Raw genomic sequence first — 17,672 nt, forward strand, 5'->3', positions numbered from 1 at the left:
TATAGTATTACTCCTAGCAATGATAGAGGGAAAAAAGGGGAAGATTAGAGTTAAAAAGAAGTAGGACTATTAATTGTTAGTGAAAAGATTAGAGTCAACTAGATTCAGAGAGATGAAAAGAACAATACTGGAGAAATTACTTGAGTGAAGGCATAGAGCAGATTAATTTGTCCACTCAAGCCTTCTGGGTTGTACATCTGACTGTATTACAGAGTTGATAATTCCAGTGAGACAAGGGACACTAAGGTCTCTTTTCTCTTGCTTTAATTTTCTGGCAAACTTAAAAAAAATAAAAAAGGTAAGAGCCAAGGTAAAACTTTGCATTGATTCAACTTAGTGAAGTTGCAGAGTATGACTGAAACTCAAGAATAAAAGGGGAGTCGTGGAAACACCTGAATCTCAGGCCACACAGTAACTCTACGGAGCTTACGGGTTAGAGCACTTGGTGAAGGACTCACCTCAGAGGTCACTGAATTTCTTTTCAGTCCACCTCAGATTCTACATTTAAAGTGGCATTCTTGGAATACAATACTCAAATGCTTTCTCTCTCAAAGACCACGATCATCTTAAAGGTCAAAATAAAATGAAATAAAGTGATATTCTTCCAAGCGTAGGATGAATGTCCTTACCTTGGTCAGGTAACTCCTTAAGAACACCCCTTCTGATCAGCTCCTCTCTGCTTTGTCTGGTAGATATCTTCCTTTCCAGTACTTTAGAAAAAGAAGAAACACATAAGAACCATGGCACTTCTTACAATAAAGACATATTCCAAGTCAAACTGAGTGCATGCTCATTCTGTTCACTTGGGGGTTCAACCCCCATTTTTTCTTGTTGCTGAACACAATGTGTAACTGGAATTTACACAATTAAGACAAAAGTGGGCCTGGGTTTCCCTGCCTGGTGCCTGGTCTCAAATGATGATGTGTGGCCCAGGAATCCAGAACCTCTTTCATATCAACCATGGAGCACAAAGACAACTCAGGTTAAAATATTCTTGTCTTTAGTAATTGCCCTATATCCATGGAGAATATGGCCCCAGAGTCCAAGTAGATGATAAAAATCCTGCAACAGTGTTTTTCCCTACACATATACACACAGATCTGTAATATAGAAATTTAACATACAGGCTAAGCACAGTCAGTGATTAAAAATAAATAATACTAATAGCGGGGGAACATAGATGTGGTTCAGTGGTACATCACATGCTTCACAAGTGTGAGGTCTTGGGTTTGATCCCTAGCACTACAGTTAATTCAACGACTCATTAAAATAATTAGAGCAATAAAGGTAAATATGTCTCTCTCTTTCTCTCTTTCTTTCTTTCTCTCTCTCTCTCCCTACTTCTCCCTGCCCTACATGCAGGAGGCTTGGATTTGATTCTCCTCCACAGACATGGTCCCCCAAGTATACAGAAGCAACATCCTGAGTAACAACCTGGAAACAGCAGCAAAAATAAAAAGCAAATAAACATAATAACCTATAATTTTTGGACTGTGGTTAACGGCAAGTCACTGAAACCTCAAATGCAATGTCCACAAAAGGGACCAACATAAGATGCATTTCAGAAGACAGGCTTCCAAGAATACTCAGTGAAGGTAGCAGATAAGTGTGCTCATTTTAAAACAAATGAACAAAGGTCAGAGAAATAACTTGCCTTACATTCAGCTAACCCTCTATTCAAATCCCTGGCATTGCAAATGGTCCCTGGAGTAGCTCCAGGAATGATTCCTGTGCACAAAGCTAGGTGTAAGCCCTGAGCACCTCCAGGTGTGGTCCTCTAAAACAAAACAAAAATACCCTAAAACCTTATGAATGAGTTTCAGTTAGTAATAAGACATGGCAGGGGCTTCCAGGATGTTTCCTCTCTCATAGCATCCATTACAAAATTTCAAAGGCTCATGGGGCTGGAGAGATAGTACAGCGGGCAGGCACCAGACTTGCATACGGCCAACCTGGATTCAATCTCCAGTATCCCACATGGTCCACAGAATACGGGTTGGAGTGATTTCTGAGTGCAGAGCTAGGAAGAATCTCTGAGCATTGTCAGGTGTGGACCCCATCCAGATAAACAAACAGAAAGTTCAAGACTTAGATTTCTGCGATTTTTTTCTCTTACCCTTCTCACAAGTTCTGATACTTCTCTGAGCAACCCCAAGTTTTTGGAAGATTGAGCTAAGTCATTTCTCAGATTGCAAAGAGATGAGCATCTTAGCGGAGCAAGCCCACATGCTGAAGGCATCTGGATCCTTGAAACAACATCAGAATGGAGGTAGGATTTTGGTCCTTTGCACTTAATCTATATAAAATGAGTTCCCAAACACTCAAGCAGCTATGAAACCACCAGCTCCCTTCCTTACTCTCAGATGCCAAGAAAGCATAGAAAGTTCATGCAGACCATGTCATACTAGTTCTTCAAGTCAACATTTCCCCACTTCCCAGGACTCTACTCTCTCTGGATCCTCCGTGCAAGACACCCCAACAGAGCAGAAACGGACCAGCGAAGAAAGGGAAACTTCATTTTTAAAAAAAATTTTTATTAGTGAAACACCATGGAGGTACTGTTGTAAACTTACACATTTTTGTGCTTGGGTTTCAATTATACAATGATCAAGTACCCATCCCGCCAACAGTGCCCATTTTCTACCACCACTGATCCCAGTATCCCTCCTACTCCCCCATCTGTAACAGGGCATTCCCTTTTGTTCTCTCTCTCCTTTTGAGTGCTTTGTTTTGCGAAAGAGGCATTTGAGTGGCAATCATGTTCATCTATAATCTACTTTTAGCATGCTTCTCCCATCCTCGGAGGATCCTCCCAACACCCTTTATTTGGTGCTCCAGGAAGGGAGACTACTTTAGGGAGGAAGAAAAAGATTTATTGGTGAACACTGGATGGCTTAATATTCCTGCCCCTGGCCACACAGACTAACAATCCTAATGCCATCCTCAACAACACAGGACCAAGACCCAAACTAAACCCCACAACTCCAAGCCAGGCTCTGACACCTACACACACAACTTGTAATAAGACAAAACGCTGAGAGGGAGAACGAGTGTTCCAGGTGACCGGGACACTCTGAAGAGAGGGAAAAGAGGGAAGGGCAGGTCTCCAGCTGGGCCAGGAACGTTCTACAAAGTCCAGAAGAGGTCTTCAGTTAATGTTAGCAACTATACGAGTCCCCCAAAACAGAACTTAATCTCTTTTGAAGAATTTGGAAATTTTTTCCCTTTCTGGTAACCAAGAGTCATAGGCTTCATTTTTATCCTGCCCACCACAAAGGCTAGTGCAAAACCTGGGATGAGCACAGATTTTATACCCTGATCTATAGATAGGAACTGTTTCCTCCCACACAGTGACCCGACTTCATTTCAATTTGATCTACAGCATATGTGCTCTGTGCTCTAAGTTGCCAAACATTTCGGGTTATAGAATCAGAATGTAAACAAACAAGAAGATGAAGGAGGACTAAAAGAATGATTGGTAACATCTGACTGATTTATTTAGAAACATTTTTTCTTTCTGGTTGAAGGAACACTGCATTTGAACATTATGTAAGTTTGAGGTGTGCATCATGAAAAGTCCACAATGCTTGGACTCTGCAAAAGTCACCACCAAGAGTTCCTGTTCTCCTTCACCAGGCCTGGGTCCCCTTGGTCTCAAAGCACCTACGTACCTTCCACCTTCCCTACAACCTCTGGCAACTGGTCTTACAGCCGGAAAACTTATCACTGTGTTTAGCCAACTGTTTAGTTTTTGTTGTTGTTTTTTTAAATTTCTGTTTGGGGGCCACATCTGATCGAGCTCAGGGATCACTCCTGGAGGGCTCGGGGAGCCATATATGGTGGTAGGGACTGAACCCAAGCTGCCACATGCAAGGCAAGCTAGCTCCCTTAATTATTTTGTTTCTTGATATGCCACACAGGAATGAAATAACGCAGTGTTTGTTGTCTTTCTCCATCTGACCTGTATGATGCTGACCCACTGGGTCTATCAGGCTGTTCACATGTCAGGATTACATCACACACGCACACCAACTACACCAACACACACACACACACATACACACACACACACACACACACACACAGAACCCTCCTCCCCTTTTAGATGACTCCAGACATACACACTCCACCCTTCTCTTCCAAAAGCAGTAATGACTCCCTTAAATATTGGTGTTTTGGTGCTGAAGAGATAGTATAGCAGGTAGGGTGTTTGAATTACACATGGTCGACCAACCAGGGTTCAATCCCCGACATCACATATACTCCCCTGAGAACTGTCACAAGTAATTCCTGAGTGCTGGGGCAGGAGTAACCCCTGAGTATCATCAGGTGTGACCTCAGAACAAACACACAACAAAATAATGTGGGTGTTTTCAAAGAGACAAAAAGAGCTCTTTTGAAAAAGAGAATGCTTGGCTGACACAGGTTCAATTCCCGGCACTCCATATGTTCCTCTGAGCCCACCTAGAGTCATCCCGAGTTCAGAGCTAGAGTGAGTCCGGAACACTGCCAATGTGGTCGAGAAAATCAAATTTTTAAAAAATTGATTTGAAGACTTGGATTTAACTGTGGCTGAAACACAGTTTCTATTTGTCCTGATTTTGGTGATATTTTGTCAAAGAGAACACCAGCCAGTGCCAGCAATCGCCTTGCCCCCAAGACGGTGCTAGGGATTGAATCCAAGCTGCCACATGCAAGGCAAGCTACGTCCCTTCATTATTTTGTTTCTTGATATGCCACTGGAGCGATAGCACAGCGGTAGGGCGTTTGCGTTACATGTGGCCAACATGGCTGACCCAAGTTCGATTCCTCCGCCCCTCTCAGAGAGCCTAGTAAGCTACCGAGACTATCTCGCCCGCACGGCAGAGCCTGGCAAGCTACCCGTGACATATTCGATATGCCAAACACAGTAACAAGTCTCATGATGAAGATGTTACTGGACCCGCTCGAGCAAACTGATGAACAACTGGAGGACTGTGATATGCCACACAGGAATGAAGCTTGGTAAGCTTGGTATACTGAGTAGAGGCTGCAGAGATGCAGGGTCCCCCATCTGCCCAGTGCAGAGGACTAAGCAACACACATGTCCCTCAACAGGGCTTTGAGAATGAGGGGCTTTGGGAGGCATCCCAGCTCCCAAGTGTGGGGGTGGGCCCAGAGCTTCCAGGCTCCTCTGCTCGAATGCGAGGACATAGGTGCCACCACGAGCATGAGCCAGCAGGCCTGGGGCTTGAACCACATTCTGGGAAGCCAACGCCTCACCATGACCCTCAGTGTCACAGAGGCTGTCTGCCTCTCCTCTCTTCAGACGCCCCATGCTCGCAGGAAATGAGACATTAGTCTGCGGCTTCGGACAAGTGGCCCAAACACACAATGGTGTCAGGAGTCTTAGCTTCGAGTTCTACCACTTCCGTCCCAGATTCTCACGGTTTGTTACCTGTGAACAGAACTGAGTCAACATTCCCGCAACTATCATAATATGTGATCCAGAATCCTCCCTGGAGGGCACTTTGCCACTCCTGCCTTAGGCCCCTCAGAAAATTTCCATTCCTTAATTTTAAACACCATTTATTTAAAAGGGGGCTGGAAAGGTAGTACAGTGGTTGAGGTGCTTGCATGCAGCTGACCTGGATTTGATTACCTAGCATCCCATATCCTTCTCTTGAGTACTGAGAGGACTGCTCCCTGAGCACAGAGTAAGGAATAAAAGCCCTCAATAGAACGAGTGTGGCTTGAAAACAAAACATTATTTGAGGGGCCAGAGATAGGATAATGCGTAAAGCATTTGCCTTGATCAAGCTTACCCAGGCTTGATCCCCGGCACCAGGTCTGGCACCCAGGAGCAGGCCCTCAGAACAGAGGTGAGAGTAAGCACTGAGCACAGCTGGTTGTGGAAAAAAAAATAGTGTGAATCACCATAGTGATGTGGTGTTAGGGTTTCATGATCCAATGTACCAACACAACCCTCCACCAGTGCCACTTCCCTCTCATTATCTCAGTTTTCTCAACCCCTATCCAAGCCTTGGTAAGCGCAGTTCTTTATTATTATTATTATTATTATTATTATTATTATTATTATTATTCACTGTCACTGTCCTCCCGTTGTTCATTGATTTGCTTGAGCGGCCCCAGTAACATTGTGAGACTTGTTGTTATTGTGTTTGTCATATTGAATCCGTCACGGGTAGCTTGCCAGGCTTTGCCGTGCGGGCGAGATACTCTCGGTAGCTTGCCGGGATCTCTGAGATGGGTGAATGAATCGAACTCAGGTCGGCCATGTTGGCTGCATCCAAGGCAAATGCCCTACCCACTGTGCTATCACTCCAGCTCAGTATTATTATTATTATTATTATTATTATTATTGAATCATCGTGAGCTACAGTTACAAAGGTTTCATGTTTGAGTTTTAGTCAAACAATGATCAAACACCCTTCCCTCCACCAGTGCACATTTCCCACCACCAATGTCCCCAGTATCCACCCCCCATCCTGCCCCTCCCCCTGCCTCTATGGCAGACAATTTCCCCCATTCTCTCTATTTTGGGGCATTATGGCTTGCAACATAGATACTAAGAGGCAATCCCATTTGGTCTTTTATTTACTTTCGGCACACATCTCCTATCTATCCCGAACAATCCCCTCCAACCATCACTGACTTAGTGATCCCTTCTCTATTCTAGCTGCCTTCTCCCACAGCTCATGAGACAGGCTTCAACTGTGGAGCAAGACTCCTGGCTCTTGTGTCTACTGTCCTTGGGTGTCAGTCTCATATTATGTTATTTCATATTCCACAAATGAGTGCAGTCCTTCTGTCTGCCCCTCTCTTTCTGACTCATTTACGCTCAGTTCTTTCGACCTATTCTCAGGATCTGCTGCCTCTGACCGTTTGTTGTTCCCTTACTATGTTTCTTTATAGCCCACACATGAAAGCAATCATTCTGCGTCCCTGTCACCTGACTGGCTTCACTCAATCTGATACTCTCCAGATCTATCCACAGAATGTCAAACTGCATGAATTTGTCTTTTCTTATTGTTGAAAATAATCCCATTACATGTATATACCATATACCATACGTATATACCATAGTTCTTTTTATTCAGTCATCTGTTCTTAGGAACTTCAGTTGTTTGAGGATTCTGGTTACAATGAGTAGTGCTATAATAAAACCAAGAGCATAAACGTGAACTGCTATGTCATACGGAAGCTCAATTCTTACTTTGAGATGTGTCTATACTGTTTTCCAAAATGGTTGAATCAGGCGGCATTCCCACCAGCAGTGGCTGAGGGGCCCTTCCCCTCTCATTAATGCCAGCATGTGTTGTTTTGATTCTTCTTGATATGTGCTTGACTCACTGGTGTGAGGTGATATCTCACTGTTGATTTGCCTTTCCCTGATAAGTGACGAAAAACATTTTCCCATAATACCTACTGTTTTAAGAGTCTGTTCATTTCTTTTCTCCATCTATGCTTATGCTGTTGCTTGTTTTTGTTTTGTTTTGTTTTTGTTGCTGTTGCTATGTTTTACCAGTACTCTATCAATCTTGGATGTTAACTCTTTTTCAGATGGATAATGGGCAAATATATTTTCTCCCAGCCTGTGGGGAGGACTATCTTTCTCCTGGTTACCATTCTTCCCCCCCACCCTCACATTTTTTTTTATTAGTGAGACACCATGAGGTACAGTTGTAGACTTACAAATTTTGTGCTTGGGTATCAATTATACAATGATCAAATACCCACCCCTCCACCAGTGCCCATTTCCCACCACCACTAATCCCAGTATCCCTCTCACCCCCCCATCCCCTCCATCCCACCCTGCCTCTGTGGCAGGGCATTCCCCTCTGTTTTCTCTCTCCTTTTGGGTGTTGTGGTTTGCAAAAGAGGCAGAAGCAAGAGCTTTCATTCTAGCACTGAAGCAGGCCCAGGTTCCCGGACTGTGTTCCTTTGCTATTCTGCATCCATTATGGTTTCCAGAGGATACTTGACTTTTCATTTTCAGTGGCTATCAGTCCAACTTAATCTCAGCTTTAAAAGAAAAAAAAATACAAAACCATTCCTTCTTTTTCTTCCCTGTGAACTCCGAAGGCTTTGAGGTGACACCTGGCGTCCTGCCAAGACTCCAAGACCCGAAGGTCTGCTCTGTTCTACCTCCTAGAAACTGGTCCTGAAGGGAAAAGGCTGTGGGCTGTTTGTTTGCTCTTGCACCGGGTGCATTTCAAACACATAATGCAGGGACCTGTGCGCTGGGCCAACGAGAACAAACTGCAGGCGGCTGAGCATGGAAGGTATGTCACGGAGGCACGAAGTTCCAACCGGCGCTCTCCCTGAAGAACAAGTATCTCTTCATCTTCTGAACTATGTGCCGCGTGTTTATGTAGCGCCTGTATGTTTGCTGAGCACACTCAGCAGGGCCCATTTTTTTGTGGCACTTGGAAGGCGTGTGTCCTGGAATGAATCGGAGAGGTCATTCTAGTCCAAGGGGCTGCACAAAGCCCGAGTCATTGCAGAAACGGTCCCCAGGCATGCTCACCTGCGCGCAAAAACACCCAGGTCCGCCGGGACGGATGCTTTATGGCATCGCCAGTGCCAGTTTCCAACCACCCTGGAGAGGAGGATGGTGTCTCACAGAAGGAGCTGAAACCACAAGCGCCCTGTCGCCCCCCACTCCCCCCATTAATCATAACCCCACTCCCCACTGCTCAAGATGAGAGGGAGTTCTTTGTGCGTGCAAAACAGCATGAGTTAGCTCTGTGTTCCCCGCCGGCAAAGCGTTTATTGAAGTCTCTCAGCATCTGACCCCCAAGTCCCCCCGCCGGCAGCTCCCAGATGGCGAGTCTATGAAACAGTGATGGGGCTTTTGGAGTGGCGGGGGGAGGCATGCACAGCATGACCGCAACGTTGCCCAGGAAGAGCCTGTATCGCAGAGCACTGTGGGCAGCAGCCGGGTCTCTTTTGAGGAAATTGTGTCGTTCCCACCCTGCACCCCCAAATGAAGCTGGCTGGGGGTAACTCACTTGGATTCCTACTGAGCAGGCATGTGGGGCATTTCCTGCCATGATCAAGCCCCACTGTGATTCAGGGTCACTCTGTGCATGGGGGTGCATCAAAGCTCTCTTCTAAGAAATGAGAACTGCATGGGGTAGTGTCCCCAACCCCAAGCCCCCACAGAATGCTTAGAAGTGGGGATCCAAGTGTTTCAGACCTTCCAGATTCTTCCACTGCTTGTCCATCTCTTTCTGAATAAAATCTCAACTCCTGGCGTGTCTCTGCAATGCCCCCATGTACCTCTCTGAAGTACCCCTTTCCAGTCCCTCGGGACTTTCTGCTGCATCCCTCTGCCTTGGCTGCTTCTTCCCTGAGCAAGTCCCCAAACTGAACCTAAGTCCTGGGCTGATGGGATGTCCCAGATCCCCCTTCCCCCCAGTTCCCTCCATCCCTTCATCTGCTGAGAGGTCAACAGCCTTTCCCACACGCCCAACACAGTAAATCACTCCCTTTCCTGTCTCAATCCACCTTCCCTTTGCTCTTTGTCCTTCCTTTTCCTTTGGGGTGGCTTCTGTGATGACCCGGCATCACCCAGAGGCAGTTGTGGGGTTCACTAGGAGGCTCGCATTTTGGTCTCTGGGATCACTGAGGGGTCCCCCACTATGAGTCATGGCACTTACGCATTGCTCATGGGAACTGCAGTCTTTTAGTTTGCGTGCCAGCACACGTTCTAGAGTTTCTGCTCCCCAAGAACCATCCTCCTCTCCACAGGGCTGGCACCGTTTTCAGCATGCCGCTGGCTAGGAAGCTGCACACCACAGAGTTGTGACACTCGCACGCATCTGACTGTGGTATGCTGTGGGTCCCCAACCGAAAAGCCTCCGGGAGCAGGCTGGGTGCATGTGGGCAGAGTCAGGGATTGAACTCGGAGACTTGTGCTTGCAAGGCAGGTACTTAATATTAAGCTATTTTCTTACCCTACAAAAAATATCATCCCTTCCTGTCAGAAACTGTACTACTTCTCTGCAAGTACAAATTAGACAAGTACATTGAATGAGTACAGTGAGAACCACAACTTTCTTTTCTCATTTAGGCCATGTCCCAACAGCATCCTATAGCTTGCTGACCCCCAGAAAGTATGTGGGTTTGTCTAATAGATTTTTTTTAAAAAAAACTAGCATTGTCCTCCCATTGTCCATCGATTTTCTTGAGCGGGTACCAGTAACGTCTCACAACAAATTGTGAGACTTGTTGTTACTGTGTTTGGCATATCAAATATGTCACAGGTAGCTTGCCAGGCTTTGCCATGCAGGCGAGATACTCTCGGTAGTGTGCCGGGGTCTCCAAGAGGGGCGGAGGAATAGAACTGGGGTTGGCCCGGGCTGGCTGCATGCAAGGCAAGCAAACCTACCTGCCGTGCTATCGCTCGAACAGGCTAATAATAATAACTGGCAGTGGGGTTTTCACCCCTTCCCCACCTCTCATTCAGGAGAGTTCAAGTCAGCTGCCAGTAGCAAAACTCTAAGCACAAGAGTCTTCTGTCTCCCTCACTCCTTGGCTGCACCAGCCAAAAGGAAAATCGTCCGCTCCCTGCCGCATGGCTCATCTGAAAAAGTCTCTGTATGCCCCAAAGAAGGGAGGTCATAGTGGTGGAGGACAAACGCCAGCCAACTAGCTGGGTGTAGCACACGATTGGGCTCATCATAAATTAGAAGTGATTTATGATGTCCTCCTGGGCATGGAGCCTGCATTCAGAAGTGGAGGTGGGGCACTGGCCACCAGCCCCTTTCTGGAGCTGCCTGGCCAGCACTTTATAGGACTCTGGAAGTTTCGGTAAGAGTAAATCTTGCAGTCAACAAGCCACTTGTGTTTTCTTTCGGTGAGGAAAAGAGAGCTCTAATTCTCCACTCTGACACCATTTAACGATGGAACAAAATAGAAGAGCCAACAGGAGACCGTTAAATAACGCGTGCCGTGTTATCTTCTTGGTGCTGAGCACTGAAAGGAGTCACTGTACAACTGGGATGGAAACAGAAAACCACTTGTCTGGTGCAGAAAATGTGCTCCAAGAGCCTGGCTCTGCTGTGCCTCTGCTCAACAGCAGTTACAGAAACAGACGTTAATAAATGGACGCCTTTAGAAAAGACACTTCAGTAAGGTACAGTGAACTCATTCAAAGACCCGGCCATCAACATGCCACCCAATGGGCTTCTGCTAAACCCTTCCTGAGCAGTCCAAGAATGCATGGCAGAGAAATAAAGCCAACATCCCCACCTAAGAACACTCAGGGGTCTGGCATTTTCTTGTTGATCCATGCCACTCAACTACTCAAATCCTACAGAGGACAAAAACAAATCCAGTTCCTCAGAATAGGAGCCAAACTTCATGACCAGTCACAACTCACAGCTTTTCCTCTCCCATTTCCCTTTCCGGCCCTTTTATTCACAGCTTAGGGATTTAAAGTCAAATTTCACTTCTCCCCATTTCTAAACCTTCCCTGTACCTCCTCAGTTCCATTCCTTCATTTATTGCTTCAGCTTCCTGGAATTTTTCCCTGAGGGAAAATCCTAGAACTTTCAGTGTCCTCCCAACAGCGCCCCCTACCTGGTTAACTCTCAATACTGTACCAATGTAGCACTCTAGCACTGTCCTCCCATTGTTCATCCATTTGCTCGAATGGGCACCAGTAACGACTCCATTGTGAGACTTGTTGTTACTGTTTTGGGCATATTGAATATGCCACGGGGAGCTTGCCAGGCTCTGCCGTGCAGGTGGCCCAGGTCGGCCCTGTGCAAGGCAAACGCCCTACCCGCTATGCTATCGTCCCAGCCCTATCCTAGCAGGTTAGAAAAACACTTGAAGCTCCTAAAGAAACGTTTTAAAAAATTTTTATTAGTGAAACACCATGAGGTACAGTTGTAGACTTACAAATTTTTGTGCTTGGGTTTCAGTTATACAATGATCGAGTACCCATCCCTTTTTCCCCTGTAAGTAACTTCTTCTTGGTGCCTCAGAGAAGTCACTGAAGCTACTTAGCTATCCAAAGCATTAACGGCTGTTACCTTTTTGGTTTCTTTTGGATAATAAGAGTTTAAAGAAAGAAAAATGTTTCTTAGAGAGAAAGAAGAAAAATGTCGGCCATGTAGGCTGGGACAGGGCGGCGGGGGGGGGGGGGGGCTAGGTGGGGAAGGGAAACTGGGGACACTGGTTTGGGAAATGTACAGGTGAAGGGTGGGGTGTTGGAATATTACATGACTGAAACCCACCCAATCATAAACAACTTTGTAACTGTGTATCTTGCAGTGATTCGATTAAAAAAAAAAGTAAACTAGGAAATCTTTTCCTTTAGTGCCAACATTTTACAAAGCATGCAATCAATGCCAGTTAAGGGGATTATTTTGTTTAAAACACTACACTAAAAAATGCTCCATGTACACACAGTAACATATTTACAGGAATCTAAGTCCTACGAGGGAGCAGAGTCTAATATTAGTCTAATTTTAGAAATTAAGAGTCCTTCTATCATTCCGTCCCCAAATACCTGAACCATAATTTTCCCAGAGAGGATGTTGAGCACTTACGTGTTGTGATTTGCTTGGTTTTCAGTGGTGAGAGAAAAGCATGCCTCTTTTTGGTGATAGTTGATTTTACTTGTCTTTGAGTGACTGCCTTCCCTGTGCAAAACATGTGTTTTCTGTGTGAGGCTGATCCTATGTTTGTGCTCTCCAGCCCTTAACTTCCTCGGGAAAAGGTCAGTATCTCTCTGATCCTGGTGATTTTCTTAACACGAGTACTTGACCAACCTGCATCTCTGAGAGCCAGTCCAAGAATGCTGTCAAATAATACAAAAAGGTATCTTACTCTTTTTTTCTCAGCCTTTAGAACTGAGTATGACCTCGAAGTTCAGCCCTCATAGTCGCTCCCCTTCCACCACGGGGAAGCCTTACAACAACAAAAAAAGACAGTATGGATAGCCATAGACCAAAAGGAGACAGATTCCTAACAGGAACATTTAAGTGCCTGGAGCCAGCCATGCCTGAAGGTAGTCTGCTGCAGGGATCTTCAATAAAACAAGCCAATCATCTTTCCCTACTTTGTTTAAGTTTTTTGTTCTTAATTAGTAGAGGTGAGCCCTGACTTAAAAAGGGTTGAGTAGGCACTGGAGAGAAAACAGGGGGTAAGCTATCTGCCTTGCACACAGCTGACTCAAGTTCAACCTCAGGCATCAGATATCACATATCACATCCCCCAAGCCCAACCAGGAGTGACCCTGAGCACAGAGCCAGGAGCAGTGGATACTATTCCTGCATATCACTGAAGTGGTTCAGCAAACAAACCACCCACCCTCAATTTTGTGAGATATAAAAATGACCATAAATTGGCTTTTATTGATTTATTTTCCGATTATTCCATGTGCCCTTGTGTTTTAACAAGCAACATGAAGTAAATGTGTTGGTGCCTGGTAAGGGGGCAGGTTTGGAGGCTGGGAAGGAAACAGGAGACACTGGTGGAGGGAAGGGGATACTGGTGCTGGGGTTGGTGTTAAATACTGAATGCCTGAAATGACTGATCTGAACAACTTGGTAAGTAATAGTGTTATTTTATACACCATTATAAAACAAAAATATAATAATCACACACACACACACACACACACACACACACCCACCTACCTCCAAACAAACCAGGGTTGAATACATGCTTTTTTGTAAATGGAATATTCTTCCAATAAAGGGTAAAGATTTAGATTTTTTCCTTTGTTTAAATTTTTGAATTAAAATTTTCTGAATCACCGTGAGACAGTTATAAGATTTCATGTTTGGATTACAATCACACAATGATCAAACACCCTCCCGCCACCAGTGCACATTCCCCACCACCAATATCCCCTGTATACCCTCTTTTCCCACCCTCCCCTGCCTCCATGGCAGACAGTATTCCCCATACTCTCTCACTCTACTTTGGGGCATTATGGTTTGCAATACAGACACTGAGAGGTTATCATGTTTGGTTCTTTATCTACTTTCAGCACACATCTCCCATCCTGACTGGTTCCTCAAGCCATTATTTTCTTAGTGATCCCTTCTCTATTCCAGCTGCCTTCTCCCCTTTGCTCATGAGACAGGCTTCTAGCTATGGAGAAATCTATCTGTCCCGTGTATCTACTATCCTTAGGTGTCAACCTTATGTTATGTTGTTTTATACTCCACAAATGAGTTCAGTCTTCTATGTCTGTTCCTCTCTTTCTGACTCATTTCACTTAGCATGATAACTCTCCAATGACTATCTATTTATAAGCAAATTTCATGACTTCATCTCTCCTAACAGCTGCATACTATTCCACTGTGTCACTGTCACTGTCCTCCCGTTGTTCATCGATTTGCTTGAGCAGGCCCAGTAACGTCTCCATTGGAGACTTTGTTGTTACTGTGTTTGGCATATTGAATACATCATGGATAGCTTGCCAGGCTCTGCTGTGCAGGTGAGATACTCTCGGTAGCTTGCCGGGCTCTCCGAGAGGGGCGGAGGAATTGAACTTGAGTCGGCCATGTTGGCTGCGTGCAAGGCAAACGCCCTACCGCTGTGCTATCACTCCAGCCATTCCACAGTGTAGATGTACGAAAGTTTCTTTAACCAGTCATCTGTTCTAGGCCACTTGAGTTGTTTACAGATTTTGCCTACTGTGAACAGTGCTGCAATGAGCATATAGGTACAGATGTCATTTCTACTTTGCTCTTTTGCATCCTTGGGATATATTCCCAGAAGTGGTATTGTGGGGTCATATGGAAGCTCAATTTCTAGTTTTTGAAGGATTGTCCATATTGTTTTCCAGAAAGGTTGGACTAGTGGGCAATCCCACCAACAATGAAATAGTGTCTCTTTTTCCCCACATCCACGCCAGCACTGGCTGCTTTTGTTCTTTTGAATGTGTGCCAGTCTCTGTGGTGTGAGATGATATCTCACTGTTGTTTTGATTTGCTAGCAACGTGGAGCATTTTTTCACGTGCCTTTTGGCCATTTGTATTTCTTTTCTGAGGAAAGATTATTTAGATTTTTAAGACAGATACATTAAAGAATTATCTAGAGGCTCTCTTGACTATCAGTTTGAAACCTGACCGGTCTTAAGAAAGAGGAAGATTACGAGACTTGTCACTTCCACCTCTTGGGAAATTAGTATCACAGTTTACTACAGGAAGTGACAGTAGTCATCTATTTGCTTCGTGCGTTGACAGCATTTTAACATTGTTTTCTCATCAATTCTCCCTCTAGTCTTGAATAACAGGCTAAACAATTTTTCCTTCTCTTGAATTCATAAAGATATTAAGAAGGAGACTAAAGACATTTTTTTCTAGTCACCCTTACTTCACAAGCAAATCAATTCTTTCTCTTTGCTTTATTTATGGTTTTGAGGTGACATATGGCAGTGTTCTGGATTTACTCTTGGCTCTGTGCTCAGGGTACTTCCCGGTGTAGCTTAGAAGATTATATGTGGTACCCAAGATCAAACCAGAGCCAGCTGTATTACGGGAAGCACCTTAACCCCCGTACTATCTCCTGGCTCTCAAATCAGCACTATTTTTACTGTCGTGCATATCCTTCCAAACTTTCTTAGACAAATTTTAATATTCATTTTTGGTTTTCCCTTGTTTCCATAAAGGGTATGATGATTTACACAGTATTCCACATTAGGTTTTCCCGTGGAACTGTGTGTTAATGCTTTTGAAATTTCGTGAGGTAGAGGTAAAAGAGAAAGCGGAGATGGGAGGCGAGAAGAGCTTAAAGGTCTTTGTTCCGAGCAAACAGCAGTGGCGGCTGTTCCCGTGGGGGCAGCAGCCTTGGCGGATCAACCCCAGGGGACTTGAGGCTTTCATTCCCCAGGGGATGAAGGAGCAGGGCTACAACAATGAGCAAGTCCTTGATCCCAGATGGGTCAGGAAGTATAAGTCATCTCAAGGGAGAGATTAGAGGTCAGGATTTGCGGGCTACGTGAAACACAGCTTGTTCTTCCTCCTTCCAATTCAACTCCCACAAATGTGCTAGAAACACAAAAGCTTGAGATGGGTGCTTCTGGATTCGCCTGTTTCATAGGAAATTTCTTTTGTTGTTGTTGTTTTGGGTCACATCAGGTGGTGCTCAGGGCTTACTCCCTGCTCTGTGCTTAGAAGTCTCTCCTGGGGGTGCTTATGGAACATATGGCAAACCAGGGATCGAACCTGGGTCGGCTGCATACATCGGGTGTATGGCCATACACCCGATCCGCTGTATTCTCTCTCCAGCCCTCATGGAAAGTTTCTGTTCTCCCCTCTCTTCTTTCTTCACATTCAAGCACTGAGACCATCAAGACAGGGAGCAATCGCAACAGACATTTGAAATCAAGATAACCATCATTATCCTTGGAAAAATTCATTTTTAAGTTCCTGTGAAGAGCAGCCTTGAGAACTGACAAAAAAATGAAGCTTATCCCAAAAGCACAAATCAGAAAAGATATCTGCACTCCTATGTTCATTAAAACACTATATCCAATAACCAAAATATGGAGTTCACCCAAATGACCACAAACAGATGACCTGATGCAGAAACTATAGTACATATATACAATGGAACACCATGCAGCCTTAAGAAAAGACAATCATGCAATTTGCTGCACTGTGGATGGATCTGTAGAGTATCACGTTGAGTAAAATCAGCCAGAGGGAGAGGTACAGACTCAAAATGACCTCTGTCATATGTGGAATATAAAGAAACCTTGTAGAGGAATATCAAATGCCCAATGGCAAAATTAACGAAGGGCAGCAAGAACTGGTCTTCAGTAGCAAGACAGGCACAATGGGTCAGGTGTGCGGGGGATAAGTTAGGGAAGGGAACAGTGCCTGCCACAGAGGCAGACTGGGGTGGTGGGGAGGGAAACTGAGGACACTGGAGGAGGGAAGTGGGCATTGGTGAAAGGACTGGTGTTGGAACAATATATGCCTGAAACTCAATCATAAATATCTTTGTAATTTTGTGATTCATGGTGATTCTACTTAAAAAAAAAAGCTTTAAAAAGGAAAAGAAAAATGAAGCTTAGCGCTAAATGAAGCTAAATGGTGAAGCAGTTTTTCAAACTAGAAGATAATCAACAGCATCACTGAGGAACAGTTCCTGGGAACCCTGCACCTCTTCTTATGACCCCTAGACCGTGCCAAGACTCAGGCAGGCTTGTACTTTTCGGAACTCAGCAACTCTTACTGAGATAGGATAAAACCTCATTTCTCCATCCACTGAGTAATCAAGTGACAGGCAAGGATGGATAAAACAGAGGCCACCAGGAATGAAACTATCCTAAATAAAGATAACTCCACGTGTTTAAACACCTAATTCCAGTGCCCAGGATTAAAAGGCATCTGAAATTGTCCCTATCAAAAAATTTCCAAGAGGGTTAACATATAATCTTCAAAGTCGGCTCTTACTCAGTTACATTTATTGAGTATACACTAAAATATCATCAGCTTTAAGAGGTGTGAGTAATCAGTCTTAGTAATGAGATTGGCTAAGTCGTCCCTAAAATCCATGTTTACTTTCACAAACAGATCTAATCAGAGTAGGTTCCCTAAGATGATGACAAAGTCTTTTTTCTCCCCTTGAGCATTTTAAACCTTCTTCTCCTCTATGTCCCATCTTGCTTAAACAACAGAATATACATTTTT

At 44.7% G+C, this 17,672-nt stretch overlaps 1 protein-coding gene across 3 annotated transcripts in view; it reads right to left on the reverse strand.

The window, feature by feature from the left end:
* The window catches only part of PHACTR2 (phosphatase and actin regulator 2), a 308,176-nt gene that overhangs the window by 75,785 nt on the left and 214,719 nt on the right, over window positions 1-17,672 (reverse strand). For all 3 annotated transcript variants that reach the window (XM_056126232.1, XM_056126233.1, XM_056126231.1), the window contains exon 3: window positions 630-710. In XM_056126232.1, coding sequence (XP_055982207.1) covers window positions 630-710 — 81 coding nt within the window. The remainder of the gene's footprint in view (window positions 1-629; window positions 711-17,672) is intronic.

This window comes from Sorex fumeus, unplaced genomic scaffold, assembly GCF_029834395.1.
Source record: "Sorex fumeus unplaced genomic scaffold, SorFum_2.1 ptg000061l, whole genome shotgun sequence".
Taxonomy (NCBI): Eukaryota; Metazoa; Chordata; class Mammalia; order Eulipotyphla; family Soricidae; genus Sorex; species Sorex fumeus.